The 24,709-nt window shown below is 54.3% G+C and overlaps 2 protein-coding genes across 2 annotated transcripts; one reads left to right on the forward strand and one right to left on the reverse strand.

The window, feature by feature from the left end:
* Window positions 1-909: 909 nt before the first annotated feature.
* LOC147646181 (uncharacterized) lies at window positions 910-8,593 on the reverse strand. The gene is made up of 3 exons (XM_086873807.1): window positions 8,502-8,593; window positions 3,302-3,434; window positions 910-3,076 (listed from the first exon to the last, which is right to left on the reverse strand). The coding sequence occupies exon 3, from the start codon at window positions 2,960-2,962 to the stop codon at window positions 2,237-2,239; it is 726 nt and encodes a 241-aa protein (XP_086729933.1). The 5' UTR covers window positions 2,963-3,076; window positions 3,302-3,434; window positions 8,502-8,593; the 3' UTR covers window positions 910-2,236.
* Window positions 8,594-8,774: 181 nt separating this feature from the next.
* Window positions 8,775-18,957, forward strand: LOC147646182 (uncharacterized). The gene is made up of 11 exons (XM_086873810.1): window positions 8,775-12,073; window positions 12,529-12,566; window positions 12,973-13,477; window positions 13,686-13,749; window positions 14,076-14,124; window positions 15,134-15,243; window positions 16,009-16,126; window positions 16,521-16,620; window positions 17,040-17,236; window positions 18,137-18,274; window positions 18,727-18,957. Exons 1-11 carry the CDS (start codon window positions 11,326-11,328, stop codon window positions 18,814-18,816), a joined length of 2,157 nt encoding a protein of 718 aa, XP_086729936.1. The 5' UTR covers window positions 8,775-11,325; the 3' UTR covers window positions 18,817-18,957.
* The last annotated feature ends 5,752 nt before the right edge of the window (window positions 18,958-24,709 follow it).

Below are 24,709 nucleotides of genomic sequence, written 5' to 3' on the forward strand. Positions count from 1 at the left end.
CCTTCCCACTCCTTTTTAGCCCATTCCCAGTCTATTCCGAGTTCATTCCCACTTCACTCGCAGACCTCCACACTCTCTTCCAGTGTCCCAGTATCCACTCTCATCTCTTTCAGTGCCACCCCAGTCCCTCCCTGTCCATTCTCAGTCCCTGTCAATGCCACACCACTCCTCTCCCATCTCTCCCAGTTACCCCCCAAGCTCATCCCAGTCTGTCCCCACTCTCTCCCAGTGTCCCCAGCGTGTCCATCTCGCTGGTGCCCTCCAGCTCCCAGCCCGGCCCCGGCCGCCTGCTCTGCTCCCTGATGGATTTCTCCCCTGCCCACATCCAGCTGAGCTGCTCCCAGGGCCAGCAGCAGCTCTCGGGCCACGTGCTGGCCACTGCCGTGCTCCCCAGCGGGGACTGGAGCCAGCAGCTCCTGGTGCTGCTGGAAACCGCCCCCGGCAATGCGGGCTCAGCTCCAGCTGCCAGGTGGAGCACGGCAGCCTGGAGCACCCCCTGAGCCGGCACTGGGGCACGGCCCGGCCCCCACAGCGCCGGGGGCAGCGGGGGAGGCACTGGGGGGGCCCAGAGGGGGATTGGGGGGTGCTGGGAGGAACTGGGAGGGAGTTTGGGGGTGCCGGGTGTCACTGGGAGGGATTTGAGTGAGCCTGAAGGAGCTGGAAGGAGATTGGGGATTGGAAAGCAGGGATTGGGATGAGGTTGGTTGTGCTGGGAAGAGACTGGGAGGAGACTTGATGAGTCCTGGTGGGGCTGAGAAGGGACTGGGAGAGGGTCTGGGGGTCCAGGGGCAGAGGGGGGAAATTGGGAGGGGGCTGTGGGATCCTGAGAGGAACAGGAGGGGCTCTGGTGGGTCCTGGGGAGGCTGGGAAGAGACTGGCAGTGATTTACCAAAATAGCGATATTGATCCAGTATCAACATCAATCTGTTAATGGACAAAAAACCTCTCCAACAGTTTAAAGTTACAAAGTGGATGTTTAAATCCCAGCACTGGGTAAGTGCAGGAGTCACCCCTTAATATGCACTGCAAGTTGACAAAAGATTCCAGTGTCTATTTATGTACAAAAGTCTTAAATATCCAAAATACTAATACATATTAATACCAATACATATGCATAATGCTAACATTTCCCATTCCCCACTTCGTATTAAAATGTACGGTAATGAATTTAAAAAGTCATTCTGCCTGCGTGATGGGCGCCCTAATTAGAGGAGGGGGTCGTTTTGGCAAGGAGGAATCATCAAGTGATGAAGGAAAACCGCTCTTCCTCACTCTCACCTTTCTACCTTTACAATGGTTGACATTACAAATGACATTTGGTACAACTCCAGTTTCCTCCCTTGTGACTTTGAAATGGGTTTCCAGATGTAAGGTCTCTGATGTTCCTGAACCCGTTTATCACTTTCTCTTTTCTCATTATAAGCACAGAAAAACAAACACACAATGAAAAGGAATTTTTTACCTCAGTCTGAGATTCATTATCTCAAATCCTGCTTCTCACTTCATCATTAACTCTAACTAGTTCCAACAAGGCCTATCTCTAGCCAAGACCCCTAATTTTTCTAAAATTACTAATTGTTTAAAATTAGTGACTCCAAAGGAGGTTTCAGAGGGTCCTGGGTGGGCTGTGGGAGACTGGGAGGGACCTTGGAGGGGCTTGGGGTGTCTGTAAGAGGTTTTGGGGGTCCTGAACCCTGCAGACACCCAGGGATGCTGTGAAATGCTGCCTGCAGCAAGATGCTGACAGGGATTGGAGTCTCCGTGTTGGGCTTCGTCTTCCGGGCACTGGGGCTCGGCTTCTGCCTGCGCAGGAAGGTGAGGGGGGATCCCGGGGGTCGTGTCCTCCCTCCCCACAGAGCGTGTGTGCTCCTCTTGGGCCCCTCAAGCCTGGTATCACCTTCTTTTCTCTGCCCACACAGCTCCTGAGGCAGCAGGAAAAGGTTCTCTAGGATTAAAAGTCAACGAATCCACTCTCCCCAAGGAATTCCCACTGCTGGTCTGTGTCCCAGTGGATGTTCCTGCACCTGTGTTCATCCAGGTGCCCACAGGGAGCCAGGAAGATGTGGAGCCTCCCAGCCAGGTGTCTTCCCAACACGCATCACCAGGACCACGGATCACCAGGGCTCTGCCCAACGGGGGTCACTGGGGATCATCCAACGCCCATCCTCCCATGGGGGATGGAGCTGGAGCAGCGCACGAAGCTCTTCCCGCACTCGGGGCACTCGCAGGGCTTCCCTTACTGGTGCCTACGTTGGTGTTGGCTCAAGTTAGAGCTGGTGGAGAAGCTCTTCCCACACTGGGGACACTCGTAGGGCCTCTCCCCACTGTGGATGCGCCGGTGGACGGTGAGGTTGGAGTTGTCCTTGAAGCCCTTCCCGCAGTCGGGGCAGCGGAAGGGCCTCTCGTCTGTGTGAATCCGCTCATGTAGGAGGACATGGGAGCTGGTCCGAAAACTCTTCCCACACTTGGGACACTCGTAGGGCCTCTCCCCAGTGTGGATGAGCTGGTGTTTTCTCAGGTAGGAGCTCCACCCAAAGCTCTTCCCACATTCCAAGCAGGTGTAGGGCCGTTCCCCCGTGTGGATCACCTGGTGTATGATCAGGTTAGAGATATCTCTGAAGCTCTTCCCACATTTTCCACACTCATAGGGCTTTTCCCCAGTGTGGATCACCTGGTGCCGGATCAGGTGGCAGCTCTGGCTGAAGCTCTTCCCACATTCCCCACACCCATAGGGCTTTTCCCCAGTGTGGATCCTCTGGTGCCGGATCAGGTGGGAGCTCTTTCTGAAGCCCTTCCCACATTCCAAGCACTTGTGGGGCTTCTCCCCCAGCTCTGAGCTCTGGCTGGATCTCTGGCCGTGTTCCTGGCACTGGGGGGATCTTTCCTCCTCGCAGCTCCCTGGGCTGGGTTTGCAGCCCTTCCTTGTGTGGCACCTCCAGGACTTTTCCTCCTCCTCTTCCATTTAGACACGGTATGAAAATTCCTGATTAGGAGGAAAAAAAGACAGGAGAGAGCCTTGGACTGGGGGTTCCTCCATGCCCAAGTTCATCTCAGAAAGTCATTTGGCATCTTGTGTCTGTAACAAACCGAAACACCAAGATTCAGCCCAGACATCCTCCAAACATCAAAACTAGATCAAAAAGATCAAAAACTAATCAAACACCAAATTCAGGCAAAACCCCCTCCAGCATAGAAAGATTCAGCCCCTGCAAAAAGACAAAGCACCAACATTTAGCCCAATAAAGCTCAGAAACAACAGGATTCAGCCCAGTGAAAATCGTGAATCCCCCTCTCCAGTCACCTGCTGACTGTGGGCAGGGAAACACTCCTGGGACTGCACATACAGGGAGGGAGTAACCTTGTGCTGCTTCCTCTTCCTGCTCCTCCTCCTCCTCCTCCTGTGGCCCAACTCTTGCTCACACCTCTTCCTCCTTCTGTAAAACCCGAGATAGATATTTTGACCATTTTGTTCCTCACCCCTGCTTCTCCTTCCCTTCTCCTCCTGCCCCCAGGCCCAGCACCCACTGCCGCCTCCCTCTTCCCCCCCAGTCCCACAGCATCCCACCGCAGGGGCACGGATGCAGCTGGGCCAGCTCGGCCTGGGGCAGCGCTGGGCTCTCGGCCGCTTCCGCCTGCACTCGCTCCCCACTGCAGCCGCTCCTGCCACCACAGCGCGGGGGGGCCCGGCCTTGGCGCTCCCCCCTCCCACCTCCCCAAATTCCCCTCAAGGGGGGTGCCAAGGCCCGGGGGGAGGGGCGCAGGTGGGATCCAGGTAGGACCATTGAGGGGACAATATGGAATGCTAGAAGGGCATCCTGGACAAAGGGATGATGACCCCAAAATATCTCTCAAGGGTCCCTTGGGAGCATGTGGAGGTCGTTTGCACATTCTCCCAGAGCTAACTAGGGACATGGACACCCAGGGGGGCAAGAAGGGAAGTCCAGAAGGGATTTAGACAACAGGGGATGGATGGTGTTGGTGTGCTGAGAAGGGATTGGCTGAAGGGGAGTGTGCAGGAATGTGCTTAAGGCAAGAAGCAGCAGGAGGAATCCATGGGGTAAAAAAAATGATGATGGAAAAGAACTGGAAGAGAAAAATACTGAGGATTGTGATGTTTTCCAGAAGGGTCTTATCCTCAGCATTTGCCAGCTGACTCAGATCCTTTGTATCCCAGTTTTCAGGACAGGAAAACAAGGAGGTGAGGATTTCAGGGGGTTTCTCTGAGCTGGGAGCGGCAGGAGCGGGCGCAGAGCTGCGGCACCGGGAGCACGGGCTGGGGGCCTGTGGGGAGCTGTGGGGCCGGGCCGGGGCTGTGGGGCAGCCGGGGCTCAGCGCCGGGCGCTGCCTGAGCCCAGCACCCCCCGGGCAGGGCCGGCAGTGGCCCCCGGCCCCCAGGAGGCTGCGGGACGCCCCGGCCGCTGCCCGGCCCCGTGGAGCTGCCGGCCCTGCCCGCCGGGGGGGCCGCCTTTGGACACTGCGGCAGGACAGGGACCGGCTCTGGGATACGGGCTGGGGAGGGGAGCCTCAGCACAGCCAGCACGAGGAAGGAACAGCTCACAAATGGCGATTAGACCTGCAAGGATCCACATGATCTTTTAAGCATTTCCTGGTGGGTCCCTGGAGAAAGGAAGGATTTTGCAGAAAGCTCAGCAGCTGCCACACGATGAGCACCCACAGGCACTGAGGGGGGCTGCAGCAGCGACAGAAGAAGCCCCTGCAGCACTTGCTCACAAAGGCTCAGCAGCTGAATGCAGCAAGGGATGAGCAAAAGGCCAAGCTGAAGGCAAAGGCCATGGCACAGTTCCTACAGCCCCTGAGGGATCAAGCCCAGGGCCCAAGGGGGCCCCAGCACCCAGGGGACACCCTCGGCCACAAGCACCTGGCACAGGCATTGCCCTCCTGGCCAGGGCACAGCCCACCCAAACAGCCCCTGGCAAGGAATCAGCCTTCCAGCTGCAGGGCACAAGGACACTGCAAGCACAGACAGCAGCACCCTCAGCACCAGCAAGTCCAGCCCTTGATGGACACGCATTCTTAGCGGTGGCACAGCTCCCATTCCACCAGGGACCCACCACACTGCAGCCCTTGGGAACATCCAGGGTGGCTCTGGATCCAGAGGAGACCTTTCCTGATGGACACAGGGGCCTCTCCATCCACTCAGAATCTTACACCTAAAGGTGTTAGGGAATATTTTAATTATTAAGGCACTAAGTGGGAAACATGAGTAGGTGTGTTTTATTCAGCCACTATTAGCAGATGTGGGGGATGGGTTTAAAATGCAGGAACTTTTATTTGCTCACAATTGTGATTGTAATTTACTGGGAAGGGATTTGATGGCAAAACGGGGAATGCAAATTAATGTTGCAAAAGGGGATACAGAGGCTGGTTCTGCTGTACCTCTGTGTCAAATGTCAGGCAGAGCCTAGGCTGAAGTGAACCCACAAGTGTGGGCAGCCCCAGGGAAATGGGCAAAATTAGATATGGAGCCTCTCCAAATTTCCCTGAAGCAACCAGGAGAAGAAGTGTCCAAAAGCAATCCCCTGTTCCAAGGGAGGGAAGGAAGGGCTCACAGCCTGTCTGGGAGTCCTGCTCAAGGCACGGCTTGGGGAGCCAGGGATGGCTCCCTAGAATGCTCCTATCCTGCCAAACAAGAAATCCAATGGAATCCACAGAATGCTGCAGGACCCAAGAAGAAGAAATGAGATGATGAAACCGAGGCACCCCACACTCTCAGATCCTTACACCAGCCTCAACCAGGTGCCCTCCTCACACTGCTGCCATTCACAACTTGATGCAAAAGATGCTTTCTGGGGATCTACCCACTCACAGAGGATGCAAACACAATTCTGCCTTGGGCTGGCAACAAGAGCTAGAAGGGAAAATGCTCAAGACATGGACGGTCCTTCTGCAGGGATGCACGGAAGCACCGGCCTGATTGGGGCAAGCCTTGCAGGAAATATCAAAGGAATTGACCTCACCCCCAGGGACTGGCTTAATGCAGGATGTGGATGACTTGCTCCAGTCAGAAAAACAAGGAGAAGAGGTAGAGGAAGCCTCTGTGAAATGGCTTGATTTTCAGGCGAAAAAGCAGCTTTGAGTAGCTGAAAAAAAAGGGCAAACATTACAGAAAATGTTGAAATATTTTGAGACCCATTTTGACTGAAGGCCTGTGGTGTATTGACTCTGAAAGGGTCCAGTGAATCTGAGAAGTAATGTTACTCAGGACTAAAATGGAGCTTGAACAACTCTTACAATTAACAGGGAATTGTAGGAGCTGGACTGAGGATTCTATCTTTTAGCCAGAACATTCTGTGACTTCTTTAGCCCCAGATAGTCTCAATGTTATGGTGTAGATATAAGAAAGAGAACAAAACTTAACAAAACTAAAAAAATAAAATGATTGATGCCCCAGCCATAGCTCTTGCAGACTCAGAAATCTGTATTGCAAGGGAATATTAAACAGGCCACCCCTGAGCCTGCACTGAAGGCAACGCAGCAGCAGCCAGGGCTCCCCAGCGGGGGAAGCCCCTGGGCCTGCCCACAGATCCTCTGCTCAAATCCTCGGCCTGGGCACCCTCCTTTGCCATCTCCAGCCACTGCGGGACAATCCTTGCTCTCACTCTTGCAGCTTCAGGCCTTTCTGTGCCTGCCCTCACCACAGCTGCTGGGGAAGGCACCGGGACAATTCCACTCTGCCTCTCAATTACACTCACACTCTGCCCTGCCTGGGATTGAATTCTGGCAAAATAGACCAACTTGAAAATGGTTTAAAATCTTATTTCTCTAAAGGGACTTGGTTTGCCTTTGCCTTGGGGAAAGGAATTTTAAAGGGTTTTTTAAGGGATGTTCCACCACTCAGCAGAGATGAAATTAACATCTCAACAGACTGGGAATAGCCCAAAAGATTCCCCCCAAGATAACGACCATCAACAAAACATCAACACCCAGCAGCAAACATCAACCAACATCTTACCCCAGACACTGCCCCAGGCACAGCTGGAGACACCTGGTCTGGAAAAGGCTGAGCAGAAAATCCAGGAGTGCCCACCTAATTCCCATCACAGGCACAGAAATCCGGCTGCAACAGGAAACCAAATCCTAACAACTCCACACCTTGAAACCAATGAACAATAAACCAATGGATTTCTATGGGGTCAGAGTGTATGAATTTAGGAAAATCTAGTCAAACTCATGTGTCATGGAATGATTTTCTCTGCACACCCAGCCTAAGTGTGCATGAAATTATTCCTGTTGCACATTCTGGCCAGAATCAAGTAATGTCTTATTTTTCTAAAGACATTGTTGAAGAGTTTTTGCTTTTCTCAGTTTCAGTGAAAGGATTACACCGTTAGAGTAATTTTTTGTAATAATTTTACTTCTCTATTGTCGGTTCTGTTTGGGCCAGTGGTGTGAGAATCAGTTTTAGTCCTAGGAGAATGAAAAGATAACACTTGATTGCTTTCTCATTTTTGTTTTATATTTGTACTTGACTCTTAGTCATGACAAAATGATGGTATGAGTTTTTTGATGTTCCCATTTAAACTGAACTTTCAAAACTAGAAGAGCTTTAAAGTTGGTGCTTTAACACAGAAACAATTAGTAGAATATTGTTTAAAAAAAAATAAACAGCAGATCTGTGGGGGGCCACGTGTGAGTCATGGGATGTCTGCCCTGGAAGAGAAGCTTTGCTCCAGGCAGCCAGGAGAGGAGCTTTAGAAATGCAAATTAACACTGATGGCCCAAAGCCTGCACAATGGCCCAGGGGCTTCCTGGCTGCAGGAGGAACTGGGTTGATTCCAGGAAGGAAAAAACAGAGGCAATGAGTGAATCTGCTTGGAGATAGGGCCAGGGACTTGTACATAAGGCAACAATGGGAGAAACCATCATTTTCAGAAAATGTTACTAATTGACAAGGACTGCTGCTCAGACCCAGTCCCAATACATTCCTGAACTTCCAGAAGAACAAAGACTTCACAGAGCCAGGAATATCGGGTGTTATACAAAAAGGACATGCAGCAGGCGGATCGGGAAGGCTGAACCTTCCAAGCACCTCGGCCAGTGTTGGGCAAAGGGACAGGGACATGCGGCCGGGAAAATCAGGACAAAAACGAGGCCGCGTCCTCCAACAACTGGAGAGAGCGCACGGCAAATGCCCCATGGCCTCTCCCTTTGGGCAGCAATAAAGTCACTTGCACACCACTCCTCTGGCTCCTTGGGCCACACAAACCTCTGGCGCCGGGAATTTTCCCGCCCAGCCCCGGGCCCAGCGCAGCCACCTCCGGCCTCCCGACACGAAGCGGGACGAGCCAGCGCTGCTCCGCCACCGCCTCCTGCCGAGGCCCCAGCGGCAAGGAGACCGCGGGCAGCCGCTCCCGCAGCGCCCTCAGCCCAGGGCCAACACGGGCCGGCCACGGCACAAGCCACCCGCCACAGCCCCCTGCCGCCCCCTCCCGGGCCCGCAGCGAGCCCCGAGCCCCCGCAGAACCGAGCGCGGCTCCCACCTGCGATGGCCGGGGCCGCCTCCGAGCTCCGCCGCCGCCTCACCGGGCTCCGGCCGCAGCTGCCGCCGCTGCCGGGCCCGCACAGACGCTCCGGCAATGGCGGCTCTCCTGCTCCACGGCCGCCCTGGCGGCGCCAGCGGGGCCGGGCTTGTCTCCGCTCTGCCCAATCAGCGCGCGCCAGAGCCACGAGTGACGGCAGAAGCAGCCAATCGCAGCCAGCGGCGGGCTCTGCACACGGCACAGCCCCGCCCCGCGCTCTCAGGGCCCGCCCCGGGCTGCGTGAGGGGAAAGGCGGGGACGAGGATCAGCCCTGGACGGGCCCGGCCCGAGCCGCCATTGAGCTCCGAACACAAACAAAGTTCTCCGCACCTCCCGGCCCGCCTTGCCCAGCCCTGGCTGCTGGGTGGCTCCGGCTCGGCGGGAAACTCTGGAGCCTCATGCACATCTAATTAGGAGCATCAGTGCATCGCTGTGATTTCCCCCAAAAAAGGGAACACCCCCCCCCCCCCCCAATCCCCTTTGGCTGAGTGGAGGAGAGGAGAGATTTCTTGCACAAAACTCCCAAAATTACCAAAACCAAAGCGAAGTGAACCGGGACCACCCAGCAGCGCCTCTCTGCCGTCCCAGCTGAAGCCCTCGCTGGCTGCTCCAGGCTGGAGCGGCACACTGGGAGCACTGGGAAGGGGCCCCGGCTCGGGGCGCAGCCCCCGGGGCAGCCCCACGGCCCCCACGGCAGCTCCAAGGCTCCGCCAGCCGGGATGGAACGTGGGACGGGGAGCAGGGGAAGGGACGGGGATACCGGAGCCGAGGGAATACGAGGGACACCGGGGGCACTTCACGAGCATTTAACGCAAAAGATAAAATCATAAGGGAGACAAAAGCAACAGCACCTGTAGCACCATAGCACAGGGGCACACAAGGACATGTCCCACTGCAGTGGGGTGATGCTGGCCCGAGTCCAGGCACCCACCACAGCTGCTCTCTCACTGCCCTCCACAGCCACACAGGGAGAGAAAATTTAACCAAGGGTTCATGAGTTAAGGACCTGAGACTGTTTCCTCATCAAACAGAGTCATGGGCAAAACAGGAGATATGAATTGAATTTATTGCCAATAAGCTCAGAGCAGGAGAATAAGAAGACCCTTAAAAGCACCGTCCTTCCACCCCTCCCTCCTTCCAGCTCTGCATCCTAACCTGGCAGTGCAGGGATACAGGGAATGGAGGCATGGTCAGTTCATCTCCCAGGGCTTTTCCTGCTGTTCAGGGACAGGAGTCATTCCCCTGCTGCACTCTGGGATCTCTCCCACCAGAGAGGTCTCCAGGAACTTCTCCAACCTGAGTCCATTCCATGGGAGCAGCCCCCTCACAGTGCTGCAGCGTGGGTCACTCTGCCACGGGGTCAGACCTTCCAGGACAGGCGGCTCCAGCGGGGGCCCCTCTGTCCACAGGTGTCCCCTGGGGTCACAGCCTCATCTCAGGCATTCCACTGCTCGGGCATGGGCTTCTCCAGGGGCTTTGGGTGTATCATTATTCTGGTGAATCTTCAGGGGCTGTCAATCTGCAATTCCCATTGTTAGTCTGTGTTCTGATGGATGTTCCTGCCCCTGTGTTCATCCAGGTGCCCACAGGGAGTCAGGAAGATCTGTTTGGTCAAGGTTGAGCTCTGTGAGAAGCTCTTCCCACACTGGGGACACTCATAGGGCCTCTCCCCAGTGTGGATGTGCCGGTGCCTGATGAGGGTGCAGTTTTGTGAAGCCCTTCCCACAGTCAGGGCAGTGGAAGGGCCTCTCCTCTGTGTGAATCCACTGACATTGATGAGACCTGAGCTCCTTGGAAATCTCTTCCCACACTCAGGATGCACTGGTGTGCCCCGAGGTTGGAGCTCCAGCTGAAGCTCTTCCCACATTCCAAGCATTTGTGGGGCTTCTCCCTGCCATGAGCTCTCTCCCCCAGCTCTGAGCTCCGGCAGGATCTCCAGATGCCTTCCTGGCACAGGGGGGATCTTTCCTCCTTGCAGCTCCCTGGGCTGGGTTTGCAGCCCCTCCTCATGCAGGATCTCTGGGGATTTTCCTCCTCCTCCATCTGGCCATGGCTTTGGAATGACAAATCCTGGTTTGGCGGAAACCAAAGTGGGAGTGCCTTGGAGTAGAGGCTCCAACTACCCAAATCCATGTCTAGAGCTCAGCAGGAGTCTTGTGGCCATGAAAATCTCCAAAATATCAAGATTCAGCCCCAAAAAAGTGTCCCAGGATTTCCCCATCTCTTGTCTTTCCTATTTGGGATTCCAGAGGTTTCCCTTCCCTGGGATGATGGGGGTCCAAGGGCTCCAGGGGTTCCCCCTTCTCTGGGGTCCTCCTTAGCGATGATCCAGGGGCTTTTGGGGGTCCATGGGGTCCCTTCTCCCCTGATGCTCTGCTTTGAGATCCCAGGGATCCCAGGAGTCTCTCCTCTCCAGGCTCCCACCTCTCCAAGCTGCCAGGATCCCCCAGCTCTGGGATCGCCCCTCTCTGCTCTCCCCATTCTGGGGGTCCCAGGGGTTCCGCTCCTCTGCGCTCCCAGGGGTCCCCAGGACCAATGTCCTCTCCCAGCCAATACTGGGCAATGGCCATGTGGACCCCAAAGATCCCCCAAGGGGCTCAGCTTTGGGGTTCTGCAAGATCCAAACCTACACACACAGAGGGAAAAAACCTCCCAGGGACGCCAGACAATATTTGGGGCTCAATTCCTCAATCTGCAAGTTCCAAACATACCCCAATAAAAAGACCCTCTCAGGGACCCCCCTGACAGATTTGGGACCAGCTCCCCCTCCCTGCTCACCTGCAGGATGAGGTGGGGGCGATGGGCCCGTGGCCGGGGGTGCTGCGGACACAGGGGGCACTGGAACCTCCAGCTTCTCCTTCTATTCCTGTTCCTGCTCCTCCTTTTCCTTTCTCCCTCTTCCTGCTCCTCCTCCTTCCTAATCCCACCTCCTCCCCAGTTCTGCCTTCTGTATATTTACAGTGGAGAATTTTGCTTGTTTTTAGAACTAGAACAAAGATTCCAGATGGAAGAAGCCTTGCTGGTTTTATTCAGCAGTATCAGTGACTACAGGTCGTCTTTGCTTTGGTTTGGTGCTGTCCTCGTTCCTCCTCAGTGCTCAGACTGGGCTATGGGGTGTCCTTGTTTGCTGCATTTTCAGAGTTCCTCTTGGATCCTTTGGGCAATAGGCCGTGCCCTGGGAGGATTCTTTGTGCTCCTTTGTGACACAGGAGAAGCTTCCAGGCGGTTTTTGCGTGAGCGGCTGCTGTGGTGTCACAGGAGCGTTTCCACGTCCCCGTGGTGTTCCCGTTGCTGTGGGACACGGAGGCCTCAGTGTCCAGAGCGGCTCTGGGCGCCTGCTCGTTGCCAGAGGATCCTCCTGCCCGAGGCATTCTCAGCAGCCAGCCCAGCCCCTGACGGGTGTCCTTCGGTGCTTGCAGGGGTACAGTCTGCAGACGTGTGCAGCGCAGCCAAAATGATGCAGCAAGTGGTTGCTGCAGTTGGCACTCTGTTCTCTGTGGCTTATTCGGGGTATTTTTTAACCCACTTGGCACGTAAGTTGAGGTTTTCCCTCGGTGCAGCCTCTGTGGCTTTGGGCTTGCTGTGTGCTTTCTGTTCTTCCACTGGAACGGAGTTGACTCTGTAACCAAATTGCCATGAGGACAGGGTTGGTTTGGGAGAGCTCCTGCCAGCAGCTGCAGCTGAAAAAGGGGGTGTCTGCAGCCAGCGGGGCGTGCACAGCATTTGCAATGAGGCCTGGGGGGTTCTGTTCCCTCAAGCGGGGAGTCTGTGGCAGCGGAGCCTGGAACTCCCTCCGTTTGCTGCTCCAGCCAAGAGCTGACACAGCCCAGTATTTTGTGCTGCTCTCTTGCTTGCTGTGTGAAGGGCCTGTGGCTCCTGGAGGGCTGCTGTGAAAGCAAAATGCTCTCTCGGGCTTGCCTTGCTCATTTCCCACCACAGGCAGTTTTTTCCTAACAACATCTGGTTCACGTTCCCTCTCCCGTTGCAGGGCACCTCACGCGTGGATCCCCAGCAGCTCCTCCTTCGGTGAGTGGCAAAGGAAGCTTTGGTGTTCAGAATTGTGCAGCAAGTTGTGAGCTCGGCGTGTGGCAGCCGAGTGCCAGCCTGGGAGGCTGAAGGAAAGTTCCTGTCAGTGTCTTTGCAGCAGCAGCAGCAGCAGCAAAGAGATCCCTGGCAGTTTTCTCTGTTTCTGCTGAAGAGCTTTTGAAGAGCTGCAGGACTGGTTTTGCAAGCAGAAGATTGCTTGCTGGCTTTAGCCATGCTGGAATATGGAATTCCCAACAATAAGTGGCAATGTGGGCTTTAGCCCATTGTTAGTTTGAACAGCTCTGAACCCTATTTCTGCTTAGTGCAGCTGGATGTGTAGCTGAGAATAAAGAAGGTGATAACTGAGATAGAACTTCCCGTCCCTCACGCTCCCGTCTGTCCACAGGGCACCAAAGCAGCATCAGCACCTCCTCTGGCTCCCTCTGCTTGCAAAGAGGAGGCCAAAGAGGAGGAAGAGAGCAGTGAACTTCCCGCTGTTCTGGGAGACGAGGGCGAACACCCCGCGGTTTGGGAAAACAACGGCGAGGCTCCCGCGGTGTGGGACAAGGACAGTGGACATCTCCCGGTGTGGGACGAGGACGGTGGATGTCCCTTGGTGTGGGATGAGCATGGCCAAGCTCCCATGGCATGGGACGAGGATGACGGCAATCTCCCGGTGTGGGATGAGGACAGAGAACGTCCTGTGGCTTGGGAAGAGGAGGGTGAACCAGCAGCATTTTGGGAAGAGGATGAGGAACCTGCACTGCTTTGGGAAGAGGATGGAGAACTTCCCTCTGCTCCTGAAGAGGACAACGAAGCTCCCTGTGCTGCAGGATCCTGGGCTGAACATTCTGACAGCAGCACAGCCCTGCAGCCAGAGGGGAGCGAGGAGTGGAGCCTGATGCAGCTGAGTACGTCTGCTCTGTTCCTGTGTGCCAGAGCAGGGTGCTGTGTGTGTGTCTCAGCATCAGCTGCACCCAGGGTTGCTCTGCAGCTAAATGGCACAGGGTCATTTATTGTCCTTCCCCAGCTGAGAGCAAGGGGCTCCCGGCCCCAGGGAGTGGGGCTGCATTCTGGCTCTCATCTGAGAGGGAGCATCTTCCACCTGGTTTCTTTCAGGGAACACGGTGAGCGTAGGGGAGCCTGCCGAGAAATACCTGGAACTGGAGCAGATTGGCCAAGGGTAAGTGCAAGGCAGTTACTTCTGCACAAGCAGGGCCCAGGTATTTTGCTGGTGCAGGATGCAGTGAGAAGTCAGGAGAGCTCCAAACCCCTTCAGACACTGGGGTACGATGCTGCTGCCTCTCAGGGCTGATCAGAATTGATAACTGTTTTCTCTTGCACACCTTGCATGGCAGAGGGCTGGTGGCTGCTGTGCTGTTGTTTGAAGGGTGGATGCACTCGGGTGTTTTGTGAACGCTGCAGGCAGCAGAGATCTCCTGTCTGGGCTGGCTTTCACTGCCAGGGCCTAAAGCGCTGCTTCTTTCTTCTCTGCTGTTTTGTCTCCAGGGCTTTTGGAACCGTTTCCAAAGGACTCGACAGGGCCACGGGAGGAGAGGTCAGTGTCAACACGCCCAGCACGTCTGGCAGCTCTCGAGGGCTTTCCCCTCTGCTGGGAGCTGTGGCTGGAGCTGTGGGGCCCAGCAGAGCTTTCCTGCACAGGCTGCTCCTCTGAAGGCAGAGCAGGGTCAGCCTGCAGAGCACAGCTGGGACAGACTTGGTCCTTCTCAAGTGCCCAAAGGAAGGCAAGGAGGGCAGCGGTGTCTGTCAGAGCAGGACACGCTGGCCTGGTCTTCATGTCTAAAAGTGTGAATGCATCAGCTGCTGGAGACTGAGGCCAAATTTACCTTCATCCCAGCCTCGGACAGGAACACTATTTAGCAGTTTTATCATCCTGAGTTTCATCAGGATACCTCAAGGCCTAATTAAGGAGAGATCCTGCTTGGGCTCAGTTTGGGGTTTTAGTCTTACTGCAGCTGTTCCCACAGAGACAGGAGAGAAATGAGAAGATGGATGTGCAGAGCAAAGCTCTCTCCTAAACCCTGCAGCTGTGTTTGGGTGTGGTGTCAGTGGCAGCTGTGACAGGGATTATCTGAGCAATGGATGTGCACGTTTGCTTTGTTGTGCTATCCCAAACAGGGCAGGGACATTTGAAATCATGGCCAAATGCCATAGAATTGCTAAAGGGTTCCCGGCTGTTTTGCTCTGTGTGCACAGAAACAGAATTACCTCCTGCTTGCAAAATGTGTTGGAATAATAATCCTAAGAGTGTTGAGGCCATTTGAGAAGACTGTAGGTGCAGAGAATGTTGTTAGAGCTTTGAGGCTGACAGCTGAGGGAGCATTTCTGCAGAGCTTACAGAGCCAAATGTCTCTGGCCATGAGTCCTGTAACAGCCCCAGCGAGCAGAGCAATGGGCTGTGGGAATGGCACTTGCTGAGCTCTGGTGTCCCATCCCAAGGCAGTTTGGCACAGCCCGGCTCGCTCGCTCCAAAAAGACTCGCTCCGTGTTTGCTGTGGCCTCCTGCCACAGACTGCTCCAGTTAAAGGTCTGCAATGTCCCTTCAGGTGGCCATCAAGAAAATGAGTCTCAGAGGGCACAACAGGGAACGAGCTGTGAATGAGGTCGTGGTCCTGAAGGACAAGAAGAACCCCAACATTGTCAACTCTCTGGACAGGTGAGTGCTTCAGGTCTTCTCCCGTGCACGGGCCCTGCGTTCATCTTTCCTGGCATCCCCAGTCTGTAGCCTGTTCTGAAAATGCCTGACCCGGCCATATCTTCCCAGAACAACAGCCTGGCACTTCACTCCTTCCATGTGCTTTTGTTGCTTTGCTTTGCCTTTTTCTTCAAGTTGACCCCATTTGCTGTGTTTTACAGCAAGTGCTGATAAACCCTGGTAGAAATTATTTTCCTTGGCTTCTTCTTCCCAGCCCTTTCCCATTGCTGCAGGTGCCAGGAAAACCAGGTTCTTGTTTCCAGAAATGCCTCATTTGCCCATTTTTCCATGGCCTTGCCTATTTCTGAAGGGACTTTGTGCAAGGTTTTCCAAGCATTTGACTGCTTTTGCCCCAAGTGCTGCACGGCCTCCTCCCCTGCATAACTCTGGAAGTTGTGTTGCCTTGTTCCAAAGGGAATGGTGGAACTGATGAGTTCAGATGCTGAAGCAGCTGGGGACAAGTGTTGTGGTTCCACATTGAGCTGGGCTGTGGCTAAAGTGCATTTTTCACCTGCTTGCCATCTAAGGCCTCTCCTTTCTCCCGGGTGCCTCCTTCTCCTTCAGACTGTGCAGATTCCAAGGCCTGTGCAGCCTGGCAGGAATGTCTCTCCATCTGATTCTGTCCTCATTGACAAGTGACCTGGGAACAAAACTCCACTCTGGGCTTTTCCCTGGGGGAACTGAGCAATGCACATTCATCTCTGTGCCATTGTTCTCCTCTTCCAGCTTCCTTGTTGATGGAGATCTCTGGCTGGTGATGGAATACATGGATGGAGGAACTTTGCAGGACGTTGTCAGACAGACACGCATGGCTGAAGGAGAGATGGCAGCTGTCAGTCAGGAGGTGAGGGATCCTGCTTGTGCTTCCCATGGCTGGGACACCATGGTCCTTCCAAAGAGGCTGTGAGAGCAGAGTGGCTCCATGCTCAGGCCTTTGTTTCTGTGTTGTTTTTATGAGCTGGAGAGGAAAGAGCCTCTGAAGTGAATGGCCTGCAAATATCACTGCATTTCTACTCTGCTCATGTCCCTCTTTCCTGCTGTTGTGGTACTCTTTGTCTTTTTTGGACCTGATTTGCTGCTCTCAGCTTTGCCTTGAACCTTTTGCCTGGAGCTTGTCTGCACTGCACTCCTGGGCTGTCACAGCAAAGTTGCTGCTGGCAGAATTCTAAACTGTCCTTTCTTGTGTGATATATTCCGGCCTCTGATTTTTTCCCCTCGTGTTTCTTGTTGTCTTTCAGTGTCTGCAGGGCCTGGATTTCCTCCATTCCATCCGGGTGATCCACAGAGATCTGAAGAGCTCCAACATCCTTCTGGGAATGGACGGCTCTGTCAAGCTGGGTGGGTGTTCCTGGCCAGGCACAGCGCTCCCGGGGTGCGGCTGTGGGGCTGCTTCCCAGTGAGGGCCAGAGCCCCACAAGTGCTGCTGGTGGCACTGCCCGGCCCCTGCTGCCAGCTGAGAGCGGCTGCCCCGTGCAGAGAGCTCAGGAGAGGAGCAGGCTGTCAGGAGTGCCTTTGCTCTGGGTATGGCCCTCCCAGAGAGGCAGGAGTTGCAATCTAAAGCTTCAAAGGAAATCATTAAAGCCAAGCATGAAAAGCTGAGGGCTTCTTTCAGGGTCCAGTTCCATCTTTCCTTGGCTACAGCCCTGAGGATATTTCCAGCTGGATTCAGCACTGCATTCCCAGACTGAGAGTGGGGAATCTTTGTGCTTGGTTTCCTCATTGCAGCTGCCTTTGACAGTGCTTGTTTCTGTCCTCAGCTGATTTTGGCCTCTGTGCTCAGCTCAGCCCTGAGCAGGACCAGTGCAGCTCCATGGTGGGCACTGCTCACTGGATGGCCCCAGAAGTTGTGACCAGTTCTCCTTACGGCCCCAAGGCGGACATCTGGTCCTTTGGCATTGTGACCATCGAGATGGTGGAAGGAGAACCTCCTTACTTCCAGCAAACGGGGGCCATGGTAAGAGGCAAATTCTCCAGGCTTTGCAGAGGCCTGTGAGCACAGGGTGACCCTGCACTGGGAGGAGCAGCTGGAGGTTTCTGCACATCGCAAAGGGAATTCCCACAGCACCTGAGCCTGAACACAGACAAATATTCTGCAGCCTCCAGCAACAATTTGCTTTGGCATTTAAGTTGTTGCAGCTCTTGTGAGGATCACCCAAATACATGGAGCAAGTGCATCAGCTCTAATGTTGTCTTGTAGAAAACCCCAAACCAACCCCAACACCCAAACCCAACAAGATTTCTGGAGGAGCTTCTAAAAGAGGTTTTGTGAGATGAACTCCCCCCTGGCTCTTCTCACTGGAAAACTTGTCTACAACATGAAGATGATTGTTTAACATCCCCACACTCTAACATATTTCTTTCCTAGTCCAAGCTACTTTCTCTGTGTCACCAAGTCTGAGCTTTCAGCCACACAAACCTGCTGTTCTTTGCCTGGCAGTTTCTGGCATGGGGCATCAGGAATGCTTTTACTTGAGTGTCAGTGGCACTGCAGAGATGCATTTGATGTAAGAATCCCTTGAAATAACACAGGCAGACCACACTGACTCTTGAAAATGGCCTGTAAAGCTGGTGTGTGTATTTGGAGAAGCAAAATGGGCTATTTCTGATGGAGTTCCTACTGACAAAGTCAGCCAATGCAGTCGGCTCTGAAGGCAAGATCATTTGGATGTTGCAATGGCTGTGGCTGCACCAGGGTTTGGGTTTTTTGGCTGGCCCAGAAGAATGAGCTGTGAGCAGCAGCATCTGTGCCAGGGAGGAAAGTGCCCGGGGAGCTGGGGCAGAGAAAGCGGGCTGGATGTGAGCACGTGTGGGTGTGGAGGAAGCTGTCAGAGCGCTGTGTTTGCTTTTCCTGCAGGCCCGCGCTCTGATCCGGCAGAACGGGAGCCCGCAGCTGCAGGAGCCCAGGCGCCTGTCGGCTCTGCTGCGGGACTTCCTCGAGTGCAGCCTGGAGCCGGACGAGGAGCGGCGCTTCTCTGCCCAGGAGCTGCTGCAGGTGAATGCCAAGCGGCTGCGGGGGAAACGGCAGCGCCAGGGAGGGCTTTTCTTGTGGGGCCCCCCTCCCATCATCTCCAGTCCCGCTGCTTTTCACACGCAAAGCCAGCAGAATCCTCGCCTGCTTTGGCTTGGCAGGCTCCTGTCGAGCTCATCTGGAGCTGGTGCCCCGCCACGAGCGGGGACATCTTCAAGCACATCAGGTGGCTCAGAGCCCTGCCTGACCTGAGCCTGGATGTTTCCAGGGAGGAGCCACCTCCCACATCTCTGGGCTCCCTCTCTCAGTGTTTCCCCACTCTCCTGCTACAGCAATTCTTCTTTACATCTAATCTGAGCCTGCTTCCCTCTCTTGACTTTCAAACCATTCCCCTTTGTCCTGTTGCAACAGAGCCTGTGAGGAACTTGAGTCTGGAAAGTAACAGTTCATTTCTTTCTTTTTTATCCCTTGGGCAGCACCCATTTTTGTCATCAGCCAAGCCTCTCTCCAGCCTGACCCCTCTGATCACTGCAGCAAAGCAACTGAGGGAGCAGCGGAGGAGATGAAGCTCAGGAGGCCAACTTTTCGTTATAGTAGTTAGGACAAGTAGTTAGTAATGGTAGTTAGCACTGTTAGTTAGTTAGAGTAGGTTAGGACAGCCTGTTTGTTATGGCAGTTATTTGAATAAAATCTCTGTTAAACCTCAATCCCTTGAGGTGTCCTGTCCTTCTCCCGCTGTGACTCAGCTGCCCGGAGCACTGCGAGGGGAGAGCGGGCCCAGCCTCGCCCAGAGCTGAGCCCCAGCAGAGCCTGGCAGAGCCCAGAGCAGCCTCGGCATCTGCAGAGTCAGCCTGGAAGGAGGCGCTTGGAGCCTTCTGGGCTGCAGCCGGCTCTTGCTTACAAACTGTGTGCGCTGGAAAATGCCTCTGGTTCTGCGGGAGGGCAGAAGGGGCCCGGGGAAGGCGCAAGTGCTCCATGCAAGGGAAAAACCTGCCCTGTGTTTGTGAGAAATAACTATGTTGTTGTTGCCCTTTGCTATTATGTGCTGGCTTTTCCAAATTATTATAATCACAACGATTTTGATATAGCACAGTTTGTAATCACTTTTAACTGCTTTTGATATAGTAGTGTTATAAATGACTTTCAAATTTCCAAACAATCAAATTTAATTAACTGATAATACAGTTTAATAAATTGGATACAAAAAAATAAAAGAATACAATTTAGTAAAAAAGAGATACAATTAAGTAGATATATTCAGATATATATATGTGAATATAATTGGCCAGTGGTTACAAATGGTTAAAGCATAATCAAAACCGATCGGGGTGTGAGGGGGTCTTCTCACCTCACCTCACATACGAAACAAAGCACTTCAAGCTAAACTTATATACTGTATGCTTATACATATTCATTAATGTTTCCCATAAATTTCCTCCTATTTCCGATTTTTCTGACCATTTATCTTCTAAACTACAGACTGTACCTTAATTTTGACATGTAATATCTGCAAAGGGGTACATCTGCTTTATAACACTGATTCTTGATCGTTTCTAATGATAACTTTAATAACAGTTACAATTTAAGTAGCACGAATCAATTCCATTTATTACACTGGGAATGGGGAACCCCTGCACTTCCATTTCTGGGTGAACCCCCCTTCCTGGGCACAGAGACCCCCTTGAACGTTCATTTTGGGGCACCGGGACCCCCTGGTACCCCCTTCCCAGCTCCAAAACCCCTGCACCCCCTTATCTGGAACCTGGAATCCCCTGAACACCCATTCTCGGGAATGGAAACCTCCCAGAACCCCCATTCCTGGGCACCAGAACCCCCCTGAACCTCCATTTTCAGGCACTGGGACCCCTTGAACCCCAGAACAGAGGAAGGGATCCCCCTGAACTCCCATTCCGCTGCAGCAGGACCCCCATGCACCCCTGTATCCAGGACTGGAACCCTCCCAAACCCTCCATCCTCACACCCTGGGACCCCCCTGCAGCCCAGCCAGGCTGTTGCCCCCCTGCTTTGTTGGTTTAACCCAAAGTTATCTCCTCCCCCGCCCTGCCCATCATTGTATCCCAACCCCTTTTTCCAGCACCTTCCCTATCAATCTTGTCCACCCTGCCCCTTGTTCCCAAATGTTCCCTGTCAATCCTGCCTTATGCCAGCCCCCTGCATGAACGTCCCCTTTGGAAATCCCCTAATCCACAGCACCCCATTGGTCCATGTGTCCTATTCCCCTCCCCAGGATATCCCTCACTGGTTGAAGTTTTGTATCCACCCCTGGGCCCTCCCCATATATAAATTGCTGTACACTTGTGTTCTGTGTCTTTTGTCCCTGGACCCTTGGGCGGTTAAACCTTTCCCTGAACCCCAATATAAAAGACCTTCCCCCCATTCTTGCCTCCACACTGTGTCTGACAGCTGTTAAGTGCTGTAGAGCATTGCTCTAAGCCACACCTCGGGTCATCCTGCTCCAGAGGTGTGTTCCACTCCCGGTGTGGAGCTGAGGAAGAGCTGACCGGCCTTGGCACCATTTCACACCCAGCTGATCCCAGTGTGTCCCCACTCTCTCCCAGTTTCTCCAGCGTGTCCATCTCGCTGGTGCCCTTGAGCTGGAGCCAGCAGCTCCTGGTGCTGCTGGAAACTCCCCCGGCAATGCGGGCTCAGCTCCAGCTGCCAGGTGGAGCACGTCAGCCTGGAGCACCCCTGAGCCGGCACTGGGGCACGGCCCGGCCCCCACAGCACTGGGGGCAGCGGGGGAGGCAGTAGAGGGGCTGGGAGGGGGATTGGGGTGTGCTGGGAGTATGGATGTTAACTATGAGCAAAAGTAGGGAGCGCAGTGCCTGTAGAATAGCAGGCTGCATAACTTCCTCAGTCCCGCCTGAGAAAGTGGCCTGGGAAATCATGGGGAGGAATTAAAACAATCCTCAGAGACAGAAGACAGCCTTGCAGGTGCTGTTTGTCAGTTTCGTGTTTTCTTGCAAGAGAAATTCGAGGGGTGGTGTACACCACTGACCAGTGATGGTGATGTGTTAGTTCACTGACCAATAACAGTTTTACCTTTCTGTACTTTCATGTATCGGTCTATAAAAAAAGATCTGAGGTAATAAACCTTAAGAGCTCTCCTGTTCAACTCACAAGAGAGTCTGTGTTGTTCTTCTCGCCGTTCCCAATAGAGCGACACTGGGAGTAACTGGGAGGGAGTTTGAGATAGACTGATTTAAACTGGGAGAGGGGTTTGTGGGCCAAGAATGGCTGAGAAGGGGATTAAAGGTTATTGGGGAGGGTGGGATGGGGTTCAGGGGGTCCTGGTGGAAACTGGGAGGGAGTTTGGGGTGCTGGGTGTCACTGGGAGGGATTTGAGTGAGCCTGGAGGGACTGGAAGGAGATTGGGGATTGGAAAGCAGGGATTGGGATGAGGTTCATTGCACTGGGAAGAGACTGAGAGGGATCCTGATGAGTCCTGGTGGGGCTGGGAAGGAACTGGGAGAGGGTTTGGAGGTCCAGGGGCAGGGCATTGTCCAGGGGGGCATCTGGGAGGGGACTGTGGGATCCTGAGTGGGACAGGAGGGTCTTTGGTGGATCCTGGGGAGGCTGGGAAGGGACTGGGAGGACGTTTCAGAGGTCCTGGTGGGGTGGGTGAGAGTGGAAGGGTGCTTGGAAGGGCTTGGGGTGTCTGTGAGAGGTTTTAGGGGGATCCCGACCCCTGAAGACTTCCCAGAGATGCTGCCGTACACTGCCCGCAGGAAGATGCTGATATGGATCGAGGGCTCCATGTTGGGCTTCGTCTTCCTGGCACTGGGGCTTGGCTTCTGCCTGCACAAGAAGGTGAGGGGGGGTCCTGGGGGTCATATTCTCCCTCTCCTGGAACGTGTGTGCTCCCCCAGGGCCCCCAGCCCAGTGTCACCCCCTTTTCTCTGCCCACAGAGCTCCTGAGCCGCTGGCAGCCGCAGCCCCTCCCCATGGCTTCAGGCCCAGCTAGCATCCCCCGCTCCATCTCTGGGCTGATTTTGGAGGGGTCATGTGTCCCCCCCAGCCCTGCTGTCACTCTGCCCCCGGCCGGCTGCTCCCAGTGTTCCCAGTAAAGCTTCCCAGTTCGCCCCTGTCCCATTTATGGGGGGCAGTGGGGAGGGACTTGGGGAGACCCCATGGGGGTACCCTGTCAGGGACAGATGCTGCCCCAGGATGGATCAGGACCCCCGTGTGTCCCCCCGATCTGTCACCCTGTTCTGGGGACTCCTTGGGAGACACCAAACTCCAGCATGGCCACCCAGCAAACCCTAAAAACGGCTGGGACCCCTGAAGCCACCAGGGAAATTTGGGGAGGGGGTGCATGGGTGGTACCTGGACCATGCCAAGAGCCCAGTGCTGCCCCAGCCCAACCTGCCCCAGCTCCATCCTGGCTCCTCCTATGGGATGTGAAGGAATTGGAAAAATGGGGATCCAAGGCTGGGCGCTGGGCTCAGGGGAGCAGAAGAGATGGAGGAGGAGGAGGAGGCAGGAGGAAGTAGCGGGAGAAGGGCTGGAGAGGAGAAGGAGGCGGGATGAAGAAGAAGGAGGAGTGAGACTCATCCAAACCCAATATGGAGCTCCCATGTGCCCCTTGTCCTCTGCACTTCCACCCCTGCCCCACTGCCGCCCAATCCACCACCCCACCCTTCTGCTTGGTTTTGGGAGTTCCAGATCCCTCCTGTTCAATCTGAGCCTCCCATCCCCCCTTTCACTCAATTCTGGCAGCTCCTGGCAGCCTTTTCCTGGGAAGAATCCCAGAGTTTGGGAATTATGAGGTGCAGTTCTGGAGGAACGCCGCGGTGGTGTCGATGACAGGGGTGCCACGACTACCCTGAAGAAGCCGTCCTGAAAAGGACTGTCCAGGGGCACAGGCACATCCTCTGCCCAGTGAGTGATCTCAGCTCAGTGGCAGCGTGCAGGCGACAGGGAGAGAGGCTAGGGAGCTGTATGGCATTCCACTGAGAAATAGCCTTTATTATAACAGGGCCCTCAGTGAAGGGAGCCAGTGACAGCAGCTCTCTGAACAGGGGAAAAACCGGGGTATTTATAGAGGAGAGGGGTGGGGAAAACTGGGATACATGTATCAGGGTGGATTGATAGGGAGGAAAACCAATGGGGTGTAACAAATTAACATGTTCAACTCAAAGGCCTCTGGGAGTGACACTTTTTCTCTCCATGAGAGCAAAGTGAGGGACCTAGGGAGAAGCTCTCCAGGGGAGAGCCAAAATCTCTGAGCTGGCAGGTTCTTTGGGCTCTACAGAGGAAGACAGCGCTGTCTGCTGTGGCCTCTCAGCTGCCCCCCACACCCTGGGGGTGCTGGGATTTCCCTCCTGGGCACAAGGACGTTCATTCCCTTCCAGGAGCCCAATGCCCAGCTGGGGCTCCAGGCCAGGGGGTCCTTGAGCAGCTGCCCCAGAACCTCCGCCAGGGGCTCCCAGCGCAGCCGCAGCCGCTCGGCCTGGGCTTCCCCAGAGCCCTCAGCAAGCCCCAAGTCCCTGCCAGGAACCCTCAACTCCCTCAAACCCAGCATCCCCCACAGCCCCTGCAAGTTCCCCCCATGGCAGTGCCCATGGCCATGGCCCCATATGTCACTGGCCATGGCCCACCATGTCCTCACCCAGGGCTGTGTCCCCACCATGTTTCCACCCCTGGCGGTGTCCCCCACGTCTCCATCTGTGCCCGTGTCCCCCCATGTCCCCATGAATGGCCATGTGTCGCTCTATTAGGAACGGCAAGAAGAACGACACAGAGTCTCTTGGGAGTCAGTCAGGAGAATTTCTCTTTGGTTTATTACCTCAGGTCTTTTTTATAGACCGATACGTGAAAAGTACAGAGAAGAAACTCTTATTGGTTAGTAAACTACTACATCACCTTCATTGGTCAATGGGGTACACCACCCCTCGACCTTCTCTTGCAAGAAAACAAGGAACAGACAAACAGCACCTGCAAGGCTGTTCTCTATCTCTGAGGATTGTTTTAATTCCTCCCCATGATTTCCCAGGCCACTTTTTCAGGCAAGACTGAGAAAGCTATGTGGCATGCAATTTCCACAGGCACCGTGCTCTCTATTTCAGAGTTAGCATCCATAATTCCCCCTTTTTGTTTTAAAATAAAAAAGCAGTATTTGTAATCTCCTGCTGGGCCCTTGCAGGAAAGAGAGCAAACACAGCACAAGTGGTCTCCTTCAATAGAAATTGGAATGGACACTGATTTAGAATGATTTTCTGGCTTACGTTTTTGATGTTTAAGGATTGTTTCTTTGCAAGGACTTGTTGGTTGACTAGAACAATGAACTAACATACACCGACAGGGAAGTTTAAAAGAACACTAAAGTGACAAAACTCAAGAACACCCAGATCCAAACCCAGTCTACTCAATTCTACTATGCAAAATCTATAAACTTTTTACAGATCAATCAACAATGCAATTCACGATGCTGTGATC

The sequence above is a fragment of the Cyanistes caeruleus genome, unplaced genomic scaffold (assembly GCF_971803275.1).
Source record: "Cyanistes caeruleus unplaced genomic scaffold, bCyaCae1.hap1.1 HAP1_SCAFFOLD_116, whole genome shotgun sequence".
Lineage (NCBI taxonomy): Eukaryota > Metazoa > Chordata > Aves > Passeriformes > Paridae > Cyanistes > Cyanistes caeruleus.

What these genes read in the sequence shown, in the direction of transcription:
- LOC147646181 (XM_086873807.1), bottom strand. Translation starts at nt 2,962, where the DNA reads ATGGAAGAGGAGGAGGAAAAGTCCTGGAGGTGCCACACAAGGAAGGGC.
- LOC147646182 (XM_086873810.1), top strand. Translation starts at nt 11,326, where the DNA reads ATGAGGTGGGGGCGATGGGCCCGTGGCCGGGGGTGCTGCGGACACAGG. An exon ending in GGACGGCTCTGTCAAGCTGG is followed by an intron (nt 16,621 to 17,039) that starts GTGGGTGTTCCT and finishes TTCTGTCCTCAG; the next exon opens with CTGATTTTGGCCTCTGTGCT. An exon ending in TCCAGCAAACGGGGGCCATG is followed by an intron (nt 17,237 to 18,136) that starts GTAAGAGGCAAA and finishes CTTTTCCTGCAG; the next exon opens with GCCCGCGCTCTGATCCGGCA.